Source organism: Dipodomys merriami, unplaced genomic scaffold, assembly GCF_024711535.1.
Source record: "Dipodomys merriami isolate MVZ:Mamm:240054 unplaced genomic scaffold, mDipMer1.0.p SCAF_5, whole genome shotgun sequence".
NCBI classification, from domain to species: Eukaryota; Metazoa; Chordata; class Mammalia; order Rodentia; family Heteromyidae; genus Dipodomys; species Dipodomys merriami.
This window is the reverse complement of record NW_027206068.1, coordinates 78,994,668-79,010,323: the sequence shown is the minus strand read 5'-3', so window position 1 is coordinate 79,010,323 and position 15,656 is coordinate 78,994,668. Positions and strand designations below refer to the sequence as shown.

Here is a 15,656-nt window from a genome sequence, read left to right as displayed (position 1 = left end):
CCGTATCAATCCCCCAGGGCTCCAAGCCACCAGGACAGAAGGGGACACCAGAAGAGCCACAGGGACACCCCTCTCCACAGGTTCCAACACTACTAGTGCTTGGCATGGTGGGAGATACCTGTCTACCTGCACTGAGTCACCTGTGCCAGGAGTACCTGCATTTTGACCAGTGTAGCTGGGCAGTTTACTTGGCTGCAGCTGCCAGGAACACTGAGGTCACATCAAGCAGGGCGGGCCCAGTACCCCCGTCTCCCACCAATCCTGACTCCCAGAGCTAACGTGAATACATGCGCTTATTACAACTCGGGTTTTTAACTGGTATTGCTTACATCCTCAGAAGTAGAATGTAAGACAGACGGCAAGGGGAGCCGTCTGTGGCCGTGGCCACATTGTCTGCTCCAGGTTTCGCTTTGCAAGCCCTAGCAGACCGTGCCTCCTGGGGTATCCTCTCCCTGGACCACACCAGTGAAGAGGCCTGGTCTAAGCAGAGCACTGGAGAAGTACTTCTTCCAGAAGCTGTCTCTGTTACAGAACCCTAGGTCTGGCTGGAGCATCATTAGGAAACCTATTCATGTCATTCAGTTCCAATGCCAGGAAACTTAGTTCTGTATGAGAAGCCCTGTAGACAAGAAGTCCTCGTTGCTGGACAATCTACTTCCAGGAGCGAGGATGACCGCAAGGCTCTTCTGCGGAGTCTTCTCCAGCCCCTGATCTACGAAGACATGTCTTCCTTCCCACAGTCCACCTGCTGCCTCCCCTCTCCTCACACAATGCTGAACCTGCTCACCTTCTCAGGAGGTGGACTGAAGAGCACCCAGAATGCAGTTGCTGAAGAGTTGAAGCGGTGACACTGACCAGACATACTGCATTCATGAAACGCGTCGTTAACTGGCAGCTAAATGGTTAAAAAAAAAAAAAAAAAAAAAAGAATGCAGTGCTGGGCTGGGAAGGTGGCTCAGCGGTACAGCGCTCGCCTTGCACACATGAAGCCCTGGGTTAATTCCTCAGCACTACAGAAGCAGAAAAAGCTGGAAGTGGTGCTGTGGTTCAAGTGGTAGAACGCTAGCCTTACAGCGCCCAGGCCCCGAGTTCAGGCCCCACCACCGACGTAAACGAAAACAAAAACAAAAAAGAATGCAGTGGTGTTCCCTGGATGTCCAGAAAGCTCTGCCACTGCAGTGATGCAGCCCTCTCACTGCTTCTCACCTGTCCACAGAAAAGGGTGACCACCGTGCAAAAAAGCACCCACACGAAAACACTAGCTAAGACACTGTCTTCCCTTTTGGGTGATTAAAAAAATACACAGGAAAATCGATTGGAAACCTGATCTCAAAAGTACATGCAAGGGCTGAGGCGGCTCAGTGGTAGAGCACTTGCCTTGCACACATGAGGCCCTGGGTTCGATTCCTCAGCACCCTGTAAGTAGAAAAGGCTGGAAGTGGCGCTGTGGCTCAAGTGGTAGAGTGCTAGCCTTGAGCTAAAGAACTGAGGGACAGTGCCCAGGCCCAGAGTTCAGGCCCACAGCCAAAAAAAAAAAAAGTACATGCAAAACATTATCATGGTGCTAAATCATGCTTTAGGATTGGCCCACTGCAGATTCCCGCAGCAAGAAATGAAGTCCTCAGACTCATGTTTATCCTCTAACAGGAAGGTCAGAGGAAACGCTGCTTAGAATCGCTCGTACACAATGAAAAGCTGAAAACCACTTGGAATTATCCTGACAATGAGCATGGCTGCCAAGTTAAAATCCAGCATTTCCAGACCCCAGAGCAGGTATCACACCGGTGAGCATGGGGCCTGGGCCTGCACAGAGAGGCAGGCCGACCTAACTTTGTGTATGCGCCTGTACGTCAAGACTGTGGCTTCAAATTAGGGCCTACCTGCTTTGCTTTCTCCACTCAAGGCTGGTGGTGTTCCATTACCTAAGCCACATCGTCATCTCCAGCTTTCTGATACATTTCCCTGCAGCCTCAGTGGTAGCTATGATCACAAACATGAGCCACTGGCAATGGGCGCGACATGGTTTCTCTTATTATTTGCTTTCTTTCACATTTCACGTGTGTCGGGAAGCAGGCTGGTGTAACTGGGAACTCTCACGAGGACATGACCCACTGGGCCTGGCAGTGCAAGACACCGCACAGACCCACATAAAGGACTGAACTAAGCTGTTCGCCCCTTCCATCTCCATATTTACATTTTGTGATTTCCAGTTTTACCTTACATGTAGTTTTAACGTTTTCCTGTTCTTTCTCTTGTCAGACTCTTAATGGCTTCTAAGACAGAAACCTAAGCCTCTGCTAGAATAAAAGTCTGTTAAGAGGTTTCAACTGAGTCTGGCGCCGGTGGCTCAAGCCTGTAATCCTAGCTACTCAGGAGGCTGGGATCTGAGGATCACGATTCAAAGCCAGCCTGGGCAGGAAACTCCGTGAGACTCTGATCTCCAATAAACCATTCAGAAAACCGGAAGTGGCACTGTGGCTCTCGTGGTGGAGCGCTCGCCTTGAGCTAAAGAGCTGAGGGACAGTGCCCAGGCCCTGAGTTCAAATCCCACGACTAACAAAAAAAAAAAAAAAAGGAGGTTTCACTGGCCCTGCAAGGACAGGCTGCATCCTCCTCCCAGGTGTGAGTGTCTGTCTGTCTGTCTGTGAACACGTGTGTGAGGCAACCTGAGGTCACTGGTACGGACCCCCATCCAGCGGTCACCTGGTCACAACTGGCGGCTCCTGTGAAGACACAGGAAGCAAACCACCTACAGCCCAGCCTGGTCTGTCTGAGGACTCCACCTAGAGATGGCCGGGACAGATCCTTCCTTGCCCAGCCAGCAAGCATCCTGATCCTGGACTGGTCCAGACAGGCAACACGGGAGAAGATGCTAAAGCATTCCGTGCAGGGCACTTGGTGGTGGAGCCCTAGAAGACCCGAGACCATACCACTTCAGGGCCTGAGGCTCTGCCTCCCGACAAGACAGACAGCACGCAGGCCAGCTCCCACCCCAGGCTCCCCCGGGGGCAAGCCTGGCAGCCAGGCTTATCTGACTGACTCAGGACAGGGCTAGGTACAGAAGAAACGTCTTTATTCTAGATAGGCAGTGGGCAAACTAAACTCAATCTCCAAGGAGGCTGGGTGGGGCAGTTCCTCTCCGTTTATTGGTGAACAAGCAGCAGCTCCGGCTCAGCCCCACTGTGCTCCTCCTCGCTCAGCAGCTCCTCACACTCGTCCTCGCTCAGCTGCTCCTCCTCCAGGTCCCGGGGACTGGCTTCCTCCTCGCTGGATATGAGGTCCAAGTCCTCACTGGGAAATTCGCCCTGGACCCAGCTATAGCCTTCGCTCGGCTCCTCTTCACTACAGAGATCCAGCTCCTCACTGGATATCACATCCAGAACCTCACTGCTCTCTTCGCTTGGGGCGTCTTCTGTCCCCTCAAACCCGGGCAGGTCTAGGTCTTCACTAAAGAGATCCAGCTCCTCACTGGGTATCACATCCAGAACCTCACTGCTCTCTTCGCCTGGGGTGCCTTCTCCCGACCCCTCAAACCCGGGCAGGTCTAGGTCTTCACTAGGCTCCAGCTCCTCACTGGCGACTTCCTCGAGCCCTGGGGAGCAAAACGACTGACTCATGACGCTACACATCTCCCTCCACGCAGCACTCCTCCTCCCAACCCGGGCCCCAGGCTCTCTCCACTGCTGGGCCGCTCCTCAGACTGACACTTCCAGAAGGAAAACACTCTGAAGTGTTAGGATGAAAAGGCTCCTTGCAAACAGTGCAAGGTTAGTTTTGGCTTTCCAAAATGCCAATGAAAATTGGTGGTGGGAGCCAGGCACCAGTGGCTCAGACTATAATCCTAGCTAACTAGGGACTGAAATATGAGGATCACTGTTCAAAGCCAGCCAGGAGGGAAAGCTCCTGAGACTTATCTCCAATTAACTGTCCCCAAAAAAACAGAAATGAAGCTGTGGCTGGAATGCTAGCCTTGGGCAAAAAGAGCTCAGGGACAGTGCCCAGGCCCAGAGTTCAGGACGGGGGGGGGGGGGGGGGGGGGGGGGGGGCGCTCGTGCACAAAGTGTTTTATACCCAGGCAGTTCTAAATAATTCTGACCCTGACTCTAAAGGGATCAGGACTATTATCTGGGGGCAGGGGGCTTACACTTATAATCTTAGCTATTCAGAAGGCTACTGGTCAAGGTTCAAAGGCAGCCCAGGCAGACAAATCTAAGATTCATCTCCAATTAATTAGCAAAAAATTACAAGTGGAGGTTTCGCTCAAGTAGCACAGCATTAGTTTTATAGAGAGATTTAAAAAAAGAGAAGGAGGGGCTGGGAAGGTGGCTCAGTGGTAGAGTGCTTGCCTCACATGCATGAGGCCCTGGGTTCGATTCCTCAGCACCACAGAAGCAGAAAAAGCCGGACGTGGCGCTGGGGCTCAAGTGGAGCGCCAGCCTTGAGCTGAAGAGCTGAGGGACAGCGCCCAGGCCCAGAGTTCAGGCTGCACGACTAGACCCCTCCCCCAAAAAAAGGAGGAAGAAGAGGAGGGGGAGGAGGGGGGGGAGGAGGGGGAGGGGGAGGGGAGGCGGCGGCAGCAGCCAGGTGCCAGTGGCTCACATCTGTAATTCTAGCTACTCAGGAGGCTGGGATTTGAGGATCATGGCTCAAGGCCAGCCAAGGCAGAAGTCCATGAGACTCTTATCTCCAATTAACCACCAGGAAAAATGAAAGTGATGCTGGGGCTAAAAGGCAACAGCACTGGCCTTGAGCTGAAAAGCTCAGGGACAATGCCCAGGCCCACAGTTCAAGCCCCATGACTGACACACATACACACTCCAAACCACTAAGAATCCCAAGTTCAAGATCTCTCACTAGCCTCACCCTCCCCCCCCCAAAAAAAAGGACTATTATCAGGATTTTGTCTACTGTAGAGCACCAGTAATAGAATCCTGAGATGAAGACATCACCCTAATCCAAACTATATAACACCCCAATACATATCCAATAATAGTCTGATGGGTGTATCTGCACGTACCAACTAGCTACGTTCTCATTCCAGAGCTTCCACATCGGCCTCTGCTGCCTTCCCGGAGAGCTGGGGTTCTGCCGCTGCAAGGCCCCGGGGCACATGCTGAGGCATACTCCCACCTCAGGAAGGGGCTCTACAGCTTGACAAAGGCAAAGGACAGCTCAAAGTTCTCTTAAAATTGCTTTCATGTTGAGATGGAAGCCTAACTATGTACCCAATCAAGCTTCAAGCTCACAGCCCTCCCGCCTCAGCTTCCTGAGCACCTGCAATTATGTGCCTGTGACACTGAGTCCAGCTGTCTTTTGAACTATTCCTCTGAAAGCCAAAGTGGGGGGTGCTGGGGGGGGGCTCAGTCTTTTGAAAAATTAAGAGTGAAAATAACTTCCTCTAAGAAATGGACATGGTCCCAAGGTTGTGCTGCTAACCACCAGCCACGCCCCAGCTAAGCCCGCGGGCTCCGCCCTGTGCTGCACATACCACAGGGAGGCTGCACGGTCACTTCATACAGGTAGTAGCTGTGGAGCAGCTTCTTTTCCTGTGCGTAAATCCTTACAGCCTGAAAATGGAAGTCCCCTAGAACACCTACAAGAACGGATTGAATTAGTACCACACCGCACCACGGGAAGGCTGGGCGTGTCTGCTTTCTGTCTGAGCAGCCAACAGGACGAAGCACCACCAGAGTGGACTTTCCGTAAGCCTGGGATCTCTGGAGCAGAAGTAAAGTTTACTCATTCACAACTCTACCGTGTCCTTTGTACACTCTAGCCTTTGGTATAAGTGTACAAACATTGTCTACAGGAAAACTGTTTCTGTTGGAGAACTTTGGTCCCTCAGATTCATTTTCCCAGGGAAACAAATTCTGTCTACATAATACAAAACTGAAATGAACCGTTCATTTCCCACTTAGGTCTGGGGGATAGTGGCAGAGGTGGGACCAGAGTTCTACCATTCCCAGTCTTGCACCCCTTGGGAAGAGAATGGGCAGTTGAGGCAGGTTACTATTTATTATCTAGTCTAGATTGGCCACAAGCCCTCCATCCTCCTGTCCCAAAGTGCTAGAGTTCAATGACAGGCACACCACCACACTGACAAGTCTTCCTTCCTTTCAGGGGTCGGGTGGGGGTGGGCACCAGGACACTGAGGTCTGTCGCTCATGCTTTACTTTACTTTTCTGTGCCAGGCGGGCACTCTACCAAACCTCTACGTCGGACTTTCTTTTTAATCGTGTAGGATAAGGTTTAAGATGCCTGGGCTCTGCAGCTGCAGAGAGCAGCACACTTTATCGTGTGCATGCCAGAACTGAAGCTAAGAAGCCAGAGAAGCAGCTTTTTCCCAATTTGGCCGCCAAGGAACTCATCGAATCGAAAAACTGGATGTAAAACCCAATGAAGCCCTGCCTCCAAACAACCAATGTGGGCTTACTAAAGCTGAGGGGCTGGGAAGGGGGCTCCGTGGTAGAGGGCTCACCTCGCGTGCATGAGGCCCTGGGTTCCATTCCTCAACACCACAAAAATCCAGAAGTGGTGCTGTGGCAAGTGGTAGAGCGCTAGCCTTGAGCTGAAGAGCTGAGGGGACAGAACCTCAGGCCTCACGACTGACAAAAAAATAATGAAATACTGCGACGACAGAAAACATGAAAAGTGTTCGATTTGGCCAGGTACCAGTGACTTGGGCCTAAGCCTAGCTACTCAGGCCACTTGAGATCTGAGGATCACCATTCAAAGCCAGCCTGGGCAGTAAAGCCCATGAGAGTTCCATCTCCAATTAACCACCAGAGAGCTAGAAGCAGAAGTGTGGCTCAAGAAGTAGAGTGCCAGCTTAGAGCCAAAATGCTAAGGGACAATAACCCAGGACCAAACAAAACCATTTTTTAATTGTTCATTTTCCCTGTATAAGCGTGGTTCTGTTCGTGTACGTTATAAGCATCCATCATCAGCTGTGTGGGGAGGACACAAGAGGAGAGGGAATCTCCGACTCAGTGCCTGTCCTCACCCGGGGAGCCTGGCCTGGCCTCACAGGCTGTGTCCATGCCGTGCTAACAGCACGTATGCCCACCTGTAGCTGTCCTCTCCTCCTGCTTTTCAGCTTTTTACATGTCCATGAAAAAGCTAGCTGTCCTTCCCTCCCTCAACAAGGCTGCTCACAACCTTGCTATACTTACTGTAAGACTTAGAACGCACACATTTTGAGATCAGATGAAAGAATACACCATGTACAGGACTGAAGACCTACTAGAGCCAGGGGAGAGCTCTCTACACACTCCTGACAGGAAGCTCAAATGCTCCCCTCTCTGTGAGACCCTTCTACTCCCTTTCTCTTCCCTCTCCCTCCTGGGAAATGCTGAAGAGGCCAAGCCTCTTCAACCAGGCTCCAGCAACAAAGGAGACAAACACAGACCATGCTTTCCCCCTCGATATACAAGACAAAACCAGCAGCAGCAAACAACCTGTCCACCACCGACTTCCAGGCACCTTGGGCACATCAAACAAAGAGTGCCAGTGAGAAGAAGAAAACCCTGCGAGTAGATGGCCAACCAGAGCCAGGACACCCAAGAGCACAGTTTCAGACACCAGGGCTGAGAGGAAAGAGATGAAAATGTTTTCCCATAGTCTAACAGCTACTAAACCAACTTTGTCTCCTTAACTACTGACTACTTCTGCCTTGCCCAAAAAGAATCCTCTCCTCACAAACTGTGAAGCCAATCACTGTAACACAGTAAGGAAAGGAAAGTTGCACAGATGAAATGTCTTCTGAACAGATTCTAGGGTGCTTGGTTTTAACAAGATTCCAAAGCCAATTCATAAACTGGGGAGCAAGAGTGAATTTAGTGCATCACCTTTATAGTAACAGTGTCAAACTCCAAAGGGAGTGGGGTGAAAGCATACCTCAGAGGAAGGTCCATGGGTTCAACACACATAAATCAAAACACAAGAAAAAACACTTCCTAGATCCCTCACCAGTGTTCTGTCCTGTCTTCTCCATGGCTGTCTAAGAGGAAAATCAAGTTAATTAGCACCATATATGATAGAGACAATGCATTAATTTATCTGAAGGTTCTAATATTTGAGTCATAAATTCCAATACTTTAAAAGGGAGAGCATAAAAGGTTGGTCATTTCACTGCTGCTGAAACACAAAAGTTAGTACCAAGACACATGTTAAATAGAAAGGGCACCAGTAGCCCTCACCAGACCACAGAAACACCATATACCAAGTAGATGGCTGCCAGGCAACTTAACTTACCAAAAAAGTCGAATGAAAATGGGTCCCTTCCACCAAAAAATTCCCTGAAGACATCATCTGGGTTCCGGAATGTAAAGCCGAACTCAAATGGACTGTCAAAATGACTTCCACCTACATAAATAAGCACAGCTTTTAGTTGCTAAATTCTAATGTTTTTAGACATGTTATTTGTTTACAGAACATTATATACACATTGTGATCTAAAGAGAATTATCTCATCTTCCAGCAATTTCCTGGAATGCAAACTGGGCCCTAGACTGCTTGAAATTGTGCCCAGAGCTAACCACACAGCACTGCTCACACTGTGAGCTTACTCAACATCCAGCAAACCCTTTCCCAGTCTGCCATCACCGTGTGTTATGTCAATTTTGTTGCCTGTTATGAAGGTTCATGAAAACTCAAGACTGTTTGCTCAGACCACCTTTCAGGCACAAACTTGACCACACAGGGTGGTAACAGAACTCTGAGCACCTGTGATGACACTTCCATCAAGCATCATACCCGAGGAGAATCATGGGAGCTTCATACTACGGGGAGTCTGCGCTCTAAACCCTAAGGACAAATTCCTTAATGCAGGTGGACTGTTCACACAGCATGCCAGTGCAGTACAGTCTGCACCTACAGAAGTATATTTACATATACTTTCTACTCTGAAAGTGTTTGTGGTTCTTTTTTTACATTTGCTTTATTTTTTTGTTTAAGACAGTGGCTTTATACATAGGGCAGCCTGGCCTTGAAATTCTGCTTCTACCTCCTGAGTGCCAGCATTAAACATGTTTAAACATTTGTGTGTTACCAATTTCTTATTCCTACCCAATTCAGCCTACTTTTTATAGACTGTATCAGTATTTACCATCTTCCAAAGACTCAGTAACATACCATTAGATGACTAAACCTTTTGTCCCCAAAGAGAACACTAAACTCATTTACATACCTCCTCCTCCACCATTTAATCCTTCTTTGCCATATTTGTCATAGATGTCCCGTTTTTTAGCTTCAAATTTGAGGAGGGAAAAAAATCATTAGGAGTCAGTTCCTTTCAAATTCTTTAAAGTTAATCAGTATTTCACACACTGTAAACCAGATATCAGCTTTTCAAGTTTTAAGAAGTTAGGCTCCTCTTAGACAGAAAAAGGGGCAGGTATAGATACCTCTCTCCAGAAAGACACTTTAGATTAACTTAAGTATCATGAATTTTTAGCACTTACTTACTCCATTAGACAACTGATCTCACTACAGGGCCAGATCCTACGCACACACTGAACTCATATGCTCAAGTGTAAAGCTTTCGCCATCACAGCAGTGAAGATGAAAGACAAGGACGACCATGCTGCCTGGGCAAAGCAAAAGCACATGGATAACACCAGGAAACAGCCTCCGCGTTCAGGCCCACCGCGCTGTGAGGCAGGGGTGCTGTGAGGCAGGGGTGCTGGCCCCGCCTCCTCCCCCCAGACAAGGACCGCCACAGCCACAGCCACAGCAGGGCTCTGCAGGACCTGTGCGCTGGCAACGTGATGGCTAGCCCGCAGATATCTTTAGATACAGCTGTAACTGTAGCGGGCGCTGGTGGCCACACACCTGTCATCCCAGCTACTCAGGAGGCCGAGATCTGAGGATCAAGGTTCAAAGCCAGCCTGGGCAACAAAGTCTAATTAATCAACAGAAAACTGGAAATGGTGCTGTGGCTCAAGTGGTAGAGCACTAGCCTTAAGCTGAAGAGCTGAGGGACAGCACCCACAAAAACAAAAAAAAACAGTAACTGCGGCTCACCCGTTTAACTACTGAGGAAGTTAAGATCTGAGGCTCACAGAAAAGCACGCGCACACACGCATGCACGCACGCACGCACGCACGCACGCGCACACGCACACACACACACACACACACACACGGCTTTCAGGAACAATATTTTATGTTTTTGTAAGTTTACAAGTTGCTGGTAAGCAAGGAAGCCTCTGAGATTGGGGAAATGTTCAATAATGCAAAGGGTCGTGTGCTAGTAATGGTGATGATGCATTTTGCACTGGAGTCCTTCTAAAAACAGTCTTATAAAAATAGTGACCTAGGGCAGGGAAGGTGGCTCAGTGGTAGAGCGCTTGCCTTGCACGCATGAGGCCCTGGGTTCGATTCCTCAGCACCACATAAGCAGAAAAAAAAGCTGGAAGTGGCGCTGTAGCTCAAGTGGTAGAGCACTAGCCTTGAGCTGAAGAGCTGAGGGACATCGCCCAGGCCCAGAGTTCAGGCCCCACGACCAGACCCAAAATAAAAAATAAAAATAAAAAAAATAGTGAGCTACTCATTTCCTACTTGACCACATGGAGATGTACCTGGAATCATGTACTTGCTTCCTGTGGTCAGTGAATCACTGCTCAGTCCTTTAAATGCCTCTGCCGTGACTCACGCGAGGCCACCCAACTATCAGGGGTATTTTTCCAGGCTCTGGCACTGACCCCACCTCAGCCCATACAAGGTCTGGTCTTCATTATGAAACCCCTGGCTGGACCTAGCCAACAAACCTTTACCTACTTCCAAAGCCAAGCCAATGGGCCTGACTTTCAATGACATATGATTCCTGCTCTGTATGTAGCCCTGGGATGGGTGGGGGAAACATACAGATGTCTGATGTCCTGATCTTATCCGTGAATGGACCTGTTCCATTGAGACAGGACAGGTCAGAATGACGGGGCCCCCTTCCAGCAGGAGCAGCACCCACCAGGCGGCCACCACCACACGGTGAACCCAACAGCCCTTCCTCAGCTCACCCGCACTGCCCGCCCAGTTCCAGTTTACCACGAAGCCCACCTGAGACGCTCCTGAGACTCAAGAGGCTCAGTGCCACTTACCATCTGACAACACCTCGTACGCCTCAGCTACCTGTTTGAATTTTCTCTCTGCTTCTTCTTTGTTCTCAGGGTTTTTATCTGGATGCCACTTTAATGCCAGTTTCCGGTATCTTGAAAAAAATGAGGAATACTCATCATGTTCACAGTCTAGAAATCAACTAGGCTTTTAATACTAACACACAAAAAATAACAGTTGCAGAAGTATAGCTGTGGCTTGGGCCTTAAGCAACTTAAGATTCAGTGCCCAGGCCCTGAGTTAAACCCCAATACCTGCACACAGAAAAGGAAAGCAGGGAGGGGAGAGTGAGAGGAGAGGAGGAAGTAAGGAGGGAGGGAGAGACAGGGAGAAAGGGAGGCACTGGAGGTGGACCTGTGATACCAGTTACTCAGGAGGCTAAGATCTAATGATCACGGTGTGAAGCCAGTCCAGGCAGGAAAGTCAGTGAGACCCTTATGCCCAATAAACTACTAAAAAAAAAAAAAATAAACAACAACAACAAAAAAAAAAACTGAAGTGGAACTATGGCTCAAGTGGCAGAGTACTAGTTTGCTAGCTTTGAATGAAAAGAAACTCAGGGAAAGCACCCAAGCTCACAGTTCAAGCTCCAGGACTAGCATCACAAAAAAGAAAAAAAAAAAGCTTCAGAGATGCCAACTAGTGAAACTAGTACAGCTTTAGCTGAATAGTCTTCCTTTTCTTAAAAATGAAACAGGCCAAGCGCCAGTGGCTCATACTTGTAATCCTAGGTACTCAGGAGGCTGCGATCTGAAGGTCACAGTTCAAAGCTAGGCCAGGCAGTAAAGACCTTAAGACTGTAATCTCCAATTAATCATCCCCAAACCAGATGTAGACTGAAGCTAAATGGTACAGCCTTAAGCACTAAAGCTCAGGCCCTGAGTTCAAGCCCCAAGACACCACAAAAAAATAATCAAATCAATCATATCTAAATATAGCTAACACAAGCTCATTTCTTTTCTTTTTTTTTTTTTTTTTTGGGGGGGGGGGAGGTCATCCAGTCGTGGGCCTGAACTCTGGGCCTGGGCGCTGTCCCTCAGCTCTTCAGCTCAAGGCTAGTGCTCTACCACTTGAGCCACAGCGCCACTTTCAGCTTTTTTCTTTTTGCTTATGTGTTGCTGAGGAATCGAATCCAGGGCCTCATGCATGGCAAGGCAAGCGCTCTACCACTGAGCCACCTTCCCAGCCTAAGCTGATTTCTAAAATTAGGAAACTATTAAAACTATTTGAGGATTCAAGTGTCCACAACACAGACTGGCAGTGACTGGGCTGTTACAGCAGGGTCGTCCAGAACAGGACCTGGACCCTTAGCTTTTCGGGTTCTCCCCACTTCTTAAGCCAGCTCTGCTCAGATCAGTGTGGCCAAAGCCAGCCAGCCCCACACAGACAGCCTGCCTCTGTTCTGCAGTCAGCACCTGGCCAGGATTAGGGCTGCTAGGGCGGAGATGTCAGCTCACAAGCGGAGTCCTGCCTACCCATAAGTTATTATCTATCTGGGTTTTAGTCCAGAAACTAATATTCTCTAAGCAGAGAGAAAGAAAGGAAAGGAAAAAAGAACAGGCCAGGTGCCGGTGGCTCACGCCTGTCATCCTAGCTACTCAGGAGGCTGAGATCTGAGGATCACAGTTTAAAGCCAGCCTAGGCAGGAAAGACCGTGAGACTCATCTCCAATAAACCGCCAGGAAAAGTGGAAGTGGTGCTGTGGCACCATGTTTGCCTTGCTGAGTTCCTTTTGAGTTGGTGTACGTATTTCTATGTGAGCTCTTTATAACACAACTACTCAGAAGGCTGAGATCTGAGGAGCCTGGTTTAAAACCTGGGTAGCAAAGTTCAGAAGACTCATCGCCAACTAACCATCAAAAAGCTGGAAGGAGGGCTGGGAAGGTGGCTCAGTGGTAGAACACTTGCCTTGCATGCTTGAGGCCCTGGGTTCGATTCCTCAGCACCACATAAGAAAAAAGCCGGAAGTGGCGCTGTGGCTCAAGTGGTAGAGCGCTAGCCTTGAGCTGAAGAGCTGAGGGACAGCGCCCAGGCCCAGAGTTCAGGCCCCACGACCGGACCCCCCCCCAAAAAAAGTAAAGGTGTGGCACAAGTGGTAGAAGGCTAGCCTAAAACAAAAAAAAGCTCAGGGAGAGCTGGGAATGTGTCTTAGTGGTAGAGTGCTTGCCTAACATGCATGAGGCCCTGGGTTCAATTCCTCAGTATCACATAAATACAAAAAGCCAGAAGTGGTGTTATGGCTCAAGTGGTAGAGCACTAACCTTGAGCAAAAAGCAGCTCAGGGACAGTGCCCAGGCTCTGAGCTCAAGCCCCAAAACTAGCAGAAAAATATATAAATAAAAGCTCAGGGACAGCATCCAGGTAGAGAGAGTTCAGGCCCCAGAACAGACACAATAGGAGAAAGGAGAAAACATCATTTTAGGGCTAAGGGTGTATCTCAGCGGTAGAGATGCTGCCTAGCATATGAGGTCTGGCGTAGACTCCTACGACTGCAAAAGAAAAAAGAGGGGGAAAAGCCATTTTAATAGCTAGCAAATATTCTATCACCCAATTACCTATGGACAATTGGGCAGATATATCCAGGGATAAAATACTTACGCCTTCTTGATATCCTCGGCCGAGGCATGCCTCTGCACCCCTAGAACTTCATAGTAATCCACCATGTTTTAACAGATTGCTGGAACAAGTCCTGCAATTGAAGCGTCTGGTCAGTGGCAAGAATGTGAAGGCTAGGTAGGTCACAGGTGGAAAGTAGACAGGGAAAAGGTGCTTCAGCACCCACCAGACCGAGCCACAGCTCCTGCCCGCCGCTCCTGCCATGCCTGAAAACCTCTCAAGTATATACAGCCTCAACAACAACCTGAAGAGGGGGTGATGCTCTCAGGCAGGCTAGGCAGCAAGCACCCAAGCCCAGAGCGCCTCCCTCCTTCAGTATGTTCCTGTGCCAGGTACTGGGCAAGCCTGAAGCACTGTCCTGCTAAGCAGCGGCAGCTCTCTCCCTAACCACATACAACTGTGCCTTTGCTGCAGGAAAAGCAGAGGACCTTCCCTGGCTTACAGGTTACACAGCCCCTCCCTCCCTCCCCAACCCCCCCACCCCCCACCCCCGTCCTCAAAGGGCAGCGGGAGGAAAGCCACTGCACCTCCGCTAGGCACTGCGCCACCTGCCTCACCACAGAACTGCACACTTGCTGCCTCTTTCAAGATGGGAGTGTTCTGGGGCTGGGAAGGTGGCCAGAGAGCGCTTGCCTTGCATGCATGAGGCCCTGGGTTCGATTCCTCAGTACCACATAAGTAGAAAAAGCTAGAAGTGGAGCTGTGGCACATGTGGTAGAGCACTAGCGTTGAGCTGAAGAGCTGAGGGTCAGCGCCCAGGCCCAGAGTTCAACACACACACACACACACACACACACACACACACACACACACACACACACACACACACACACACACACACACACACACACACACACACACACACACACACACACACACACACACACACACACACACACACACACACACACACACACACACACACACACACACGTTTACTGAAGACCTGTCCTGAGGAAAATGGAAACCTCTGTCTAAACCTCCACCAAGGGCTCAGGTAGCAGCTGGGGAGTCTATGGGACACAAGGGATAAGAGTCAATGAGCAGGAAGTCTGGGACTCCTGAGACCAGTGTCTCCATTTCCTTTTCAGATAAACCAACTCACAAGAGGGTGAGAGGCACTGTAAGAGTAAGGTGGAAAGAGTGGACGTTAAAAGACCTGGGAAAAAATGGCAGCGGAGGTGAAACAGCCAAGCAAAGTCCCCAATTCACATCGCCTTCTTCCCCAAAATAACCGACTGGACCTCTCTCTGTAGGGCTGCAGCATCCCACGGTCAGCCCCTACGCAATGTGGACAATGGCTCTGGGGAGGCTTCCTGGGGTACAGCTGCAGAAGTTTGGAATGGGAGATTTTTTCTGTGAGGTGGGTGCCAGTCTAGGAAGGGTCTAAAGAGAGAGGGGCACTGGTCCTAAAGCTAGTTAACTGAAACCCAAGGAAAGGTTTCTCTCTACCCAAAGTATTAGGAAGCCAGGCGCTGGAGGCTCACACCTATAATCCTAACTACTCAGGAGGCTGAGATCTGAGGATCACAGTTCAAAGCTAGTCTGGGCAGGAAAGTCCATGAGACTCTTATCTCCAATAAACCACCAGAAAAATGTAGTAGGGCTGTGGCTCAAGTGGTAGAGCGCTAGCCTTGAGCTGAAGTGCTCAGGGACAGCGCCCAGGCCAGAGTTCAAGCCCCTTGGCCAACAACAACAACAAAAAAAAGGTTTCACTTGGAAAGATTAAAATGTTCTCAAGATGGATCAAGTGGCAGCAGACGTACAACCATGAGAATGTATTCAATGCCAATTAACTGCACTCCACTTTACACGGTATACATGTCACACGGGAAGAACCTGCGTAGCACTGAGGGGATGGAACCCAGCTCTACCTCCAGCCACAGAACTTAGTATTCTGGTGGTAGTGGGTTTGGAACTTGGCCTAAA

At 49.6% G+C, this 15,656-nt stretch overlaps 1 protein-coding gene across 7 annotated transcripts in view; it reads right to left on the bottom strand.

Moving 5' to 3' along the window:
- Nucleotides 1-15,656, bottom strand: part of Dnajb6 (DnaJ heat shock protein family (Hsp40) member B6) — a 57,699-nt gene that overhangs the window by 25,631 nt on the left and 16,412 nt on the right. For 5 of the 7 annotated variants that reach the window (XM_069997196.1, XM_069997193.1, XM_069997191.1 and 2 more), the window contains exons 2-5: nt 13,710-13,800; nt 11,096-11,205; nt 9,188-9,247; nt 8,254-8,364 (exon numbers count right to left, since the gene is read on the bottom strand). In XM_069997196.1, coding sequence (XP_069853297.1) covers nt 8,254-8,364; nt 9,188-9,247; nt 11,096-11,205; nt 13,710-13,774 — 346 coding nt within the window. In that variant the 5' untranslated portion in view covers nt 13,775-13,800. Of the gene's footprint in view, nt 1-3,114; nt 3,593-5,488; nt 5,594-8,253; nt 8,365-9,187; nt 9,248-11,095; nt 11,206-13,709; nt 13,801-15,656 lie in introns of those variants that run through there. The other 2 variants (XM_069997195.1, XM_069997197.1) reach the window with 2 other exon arrangements.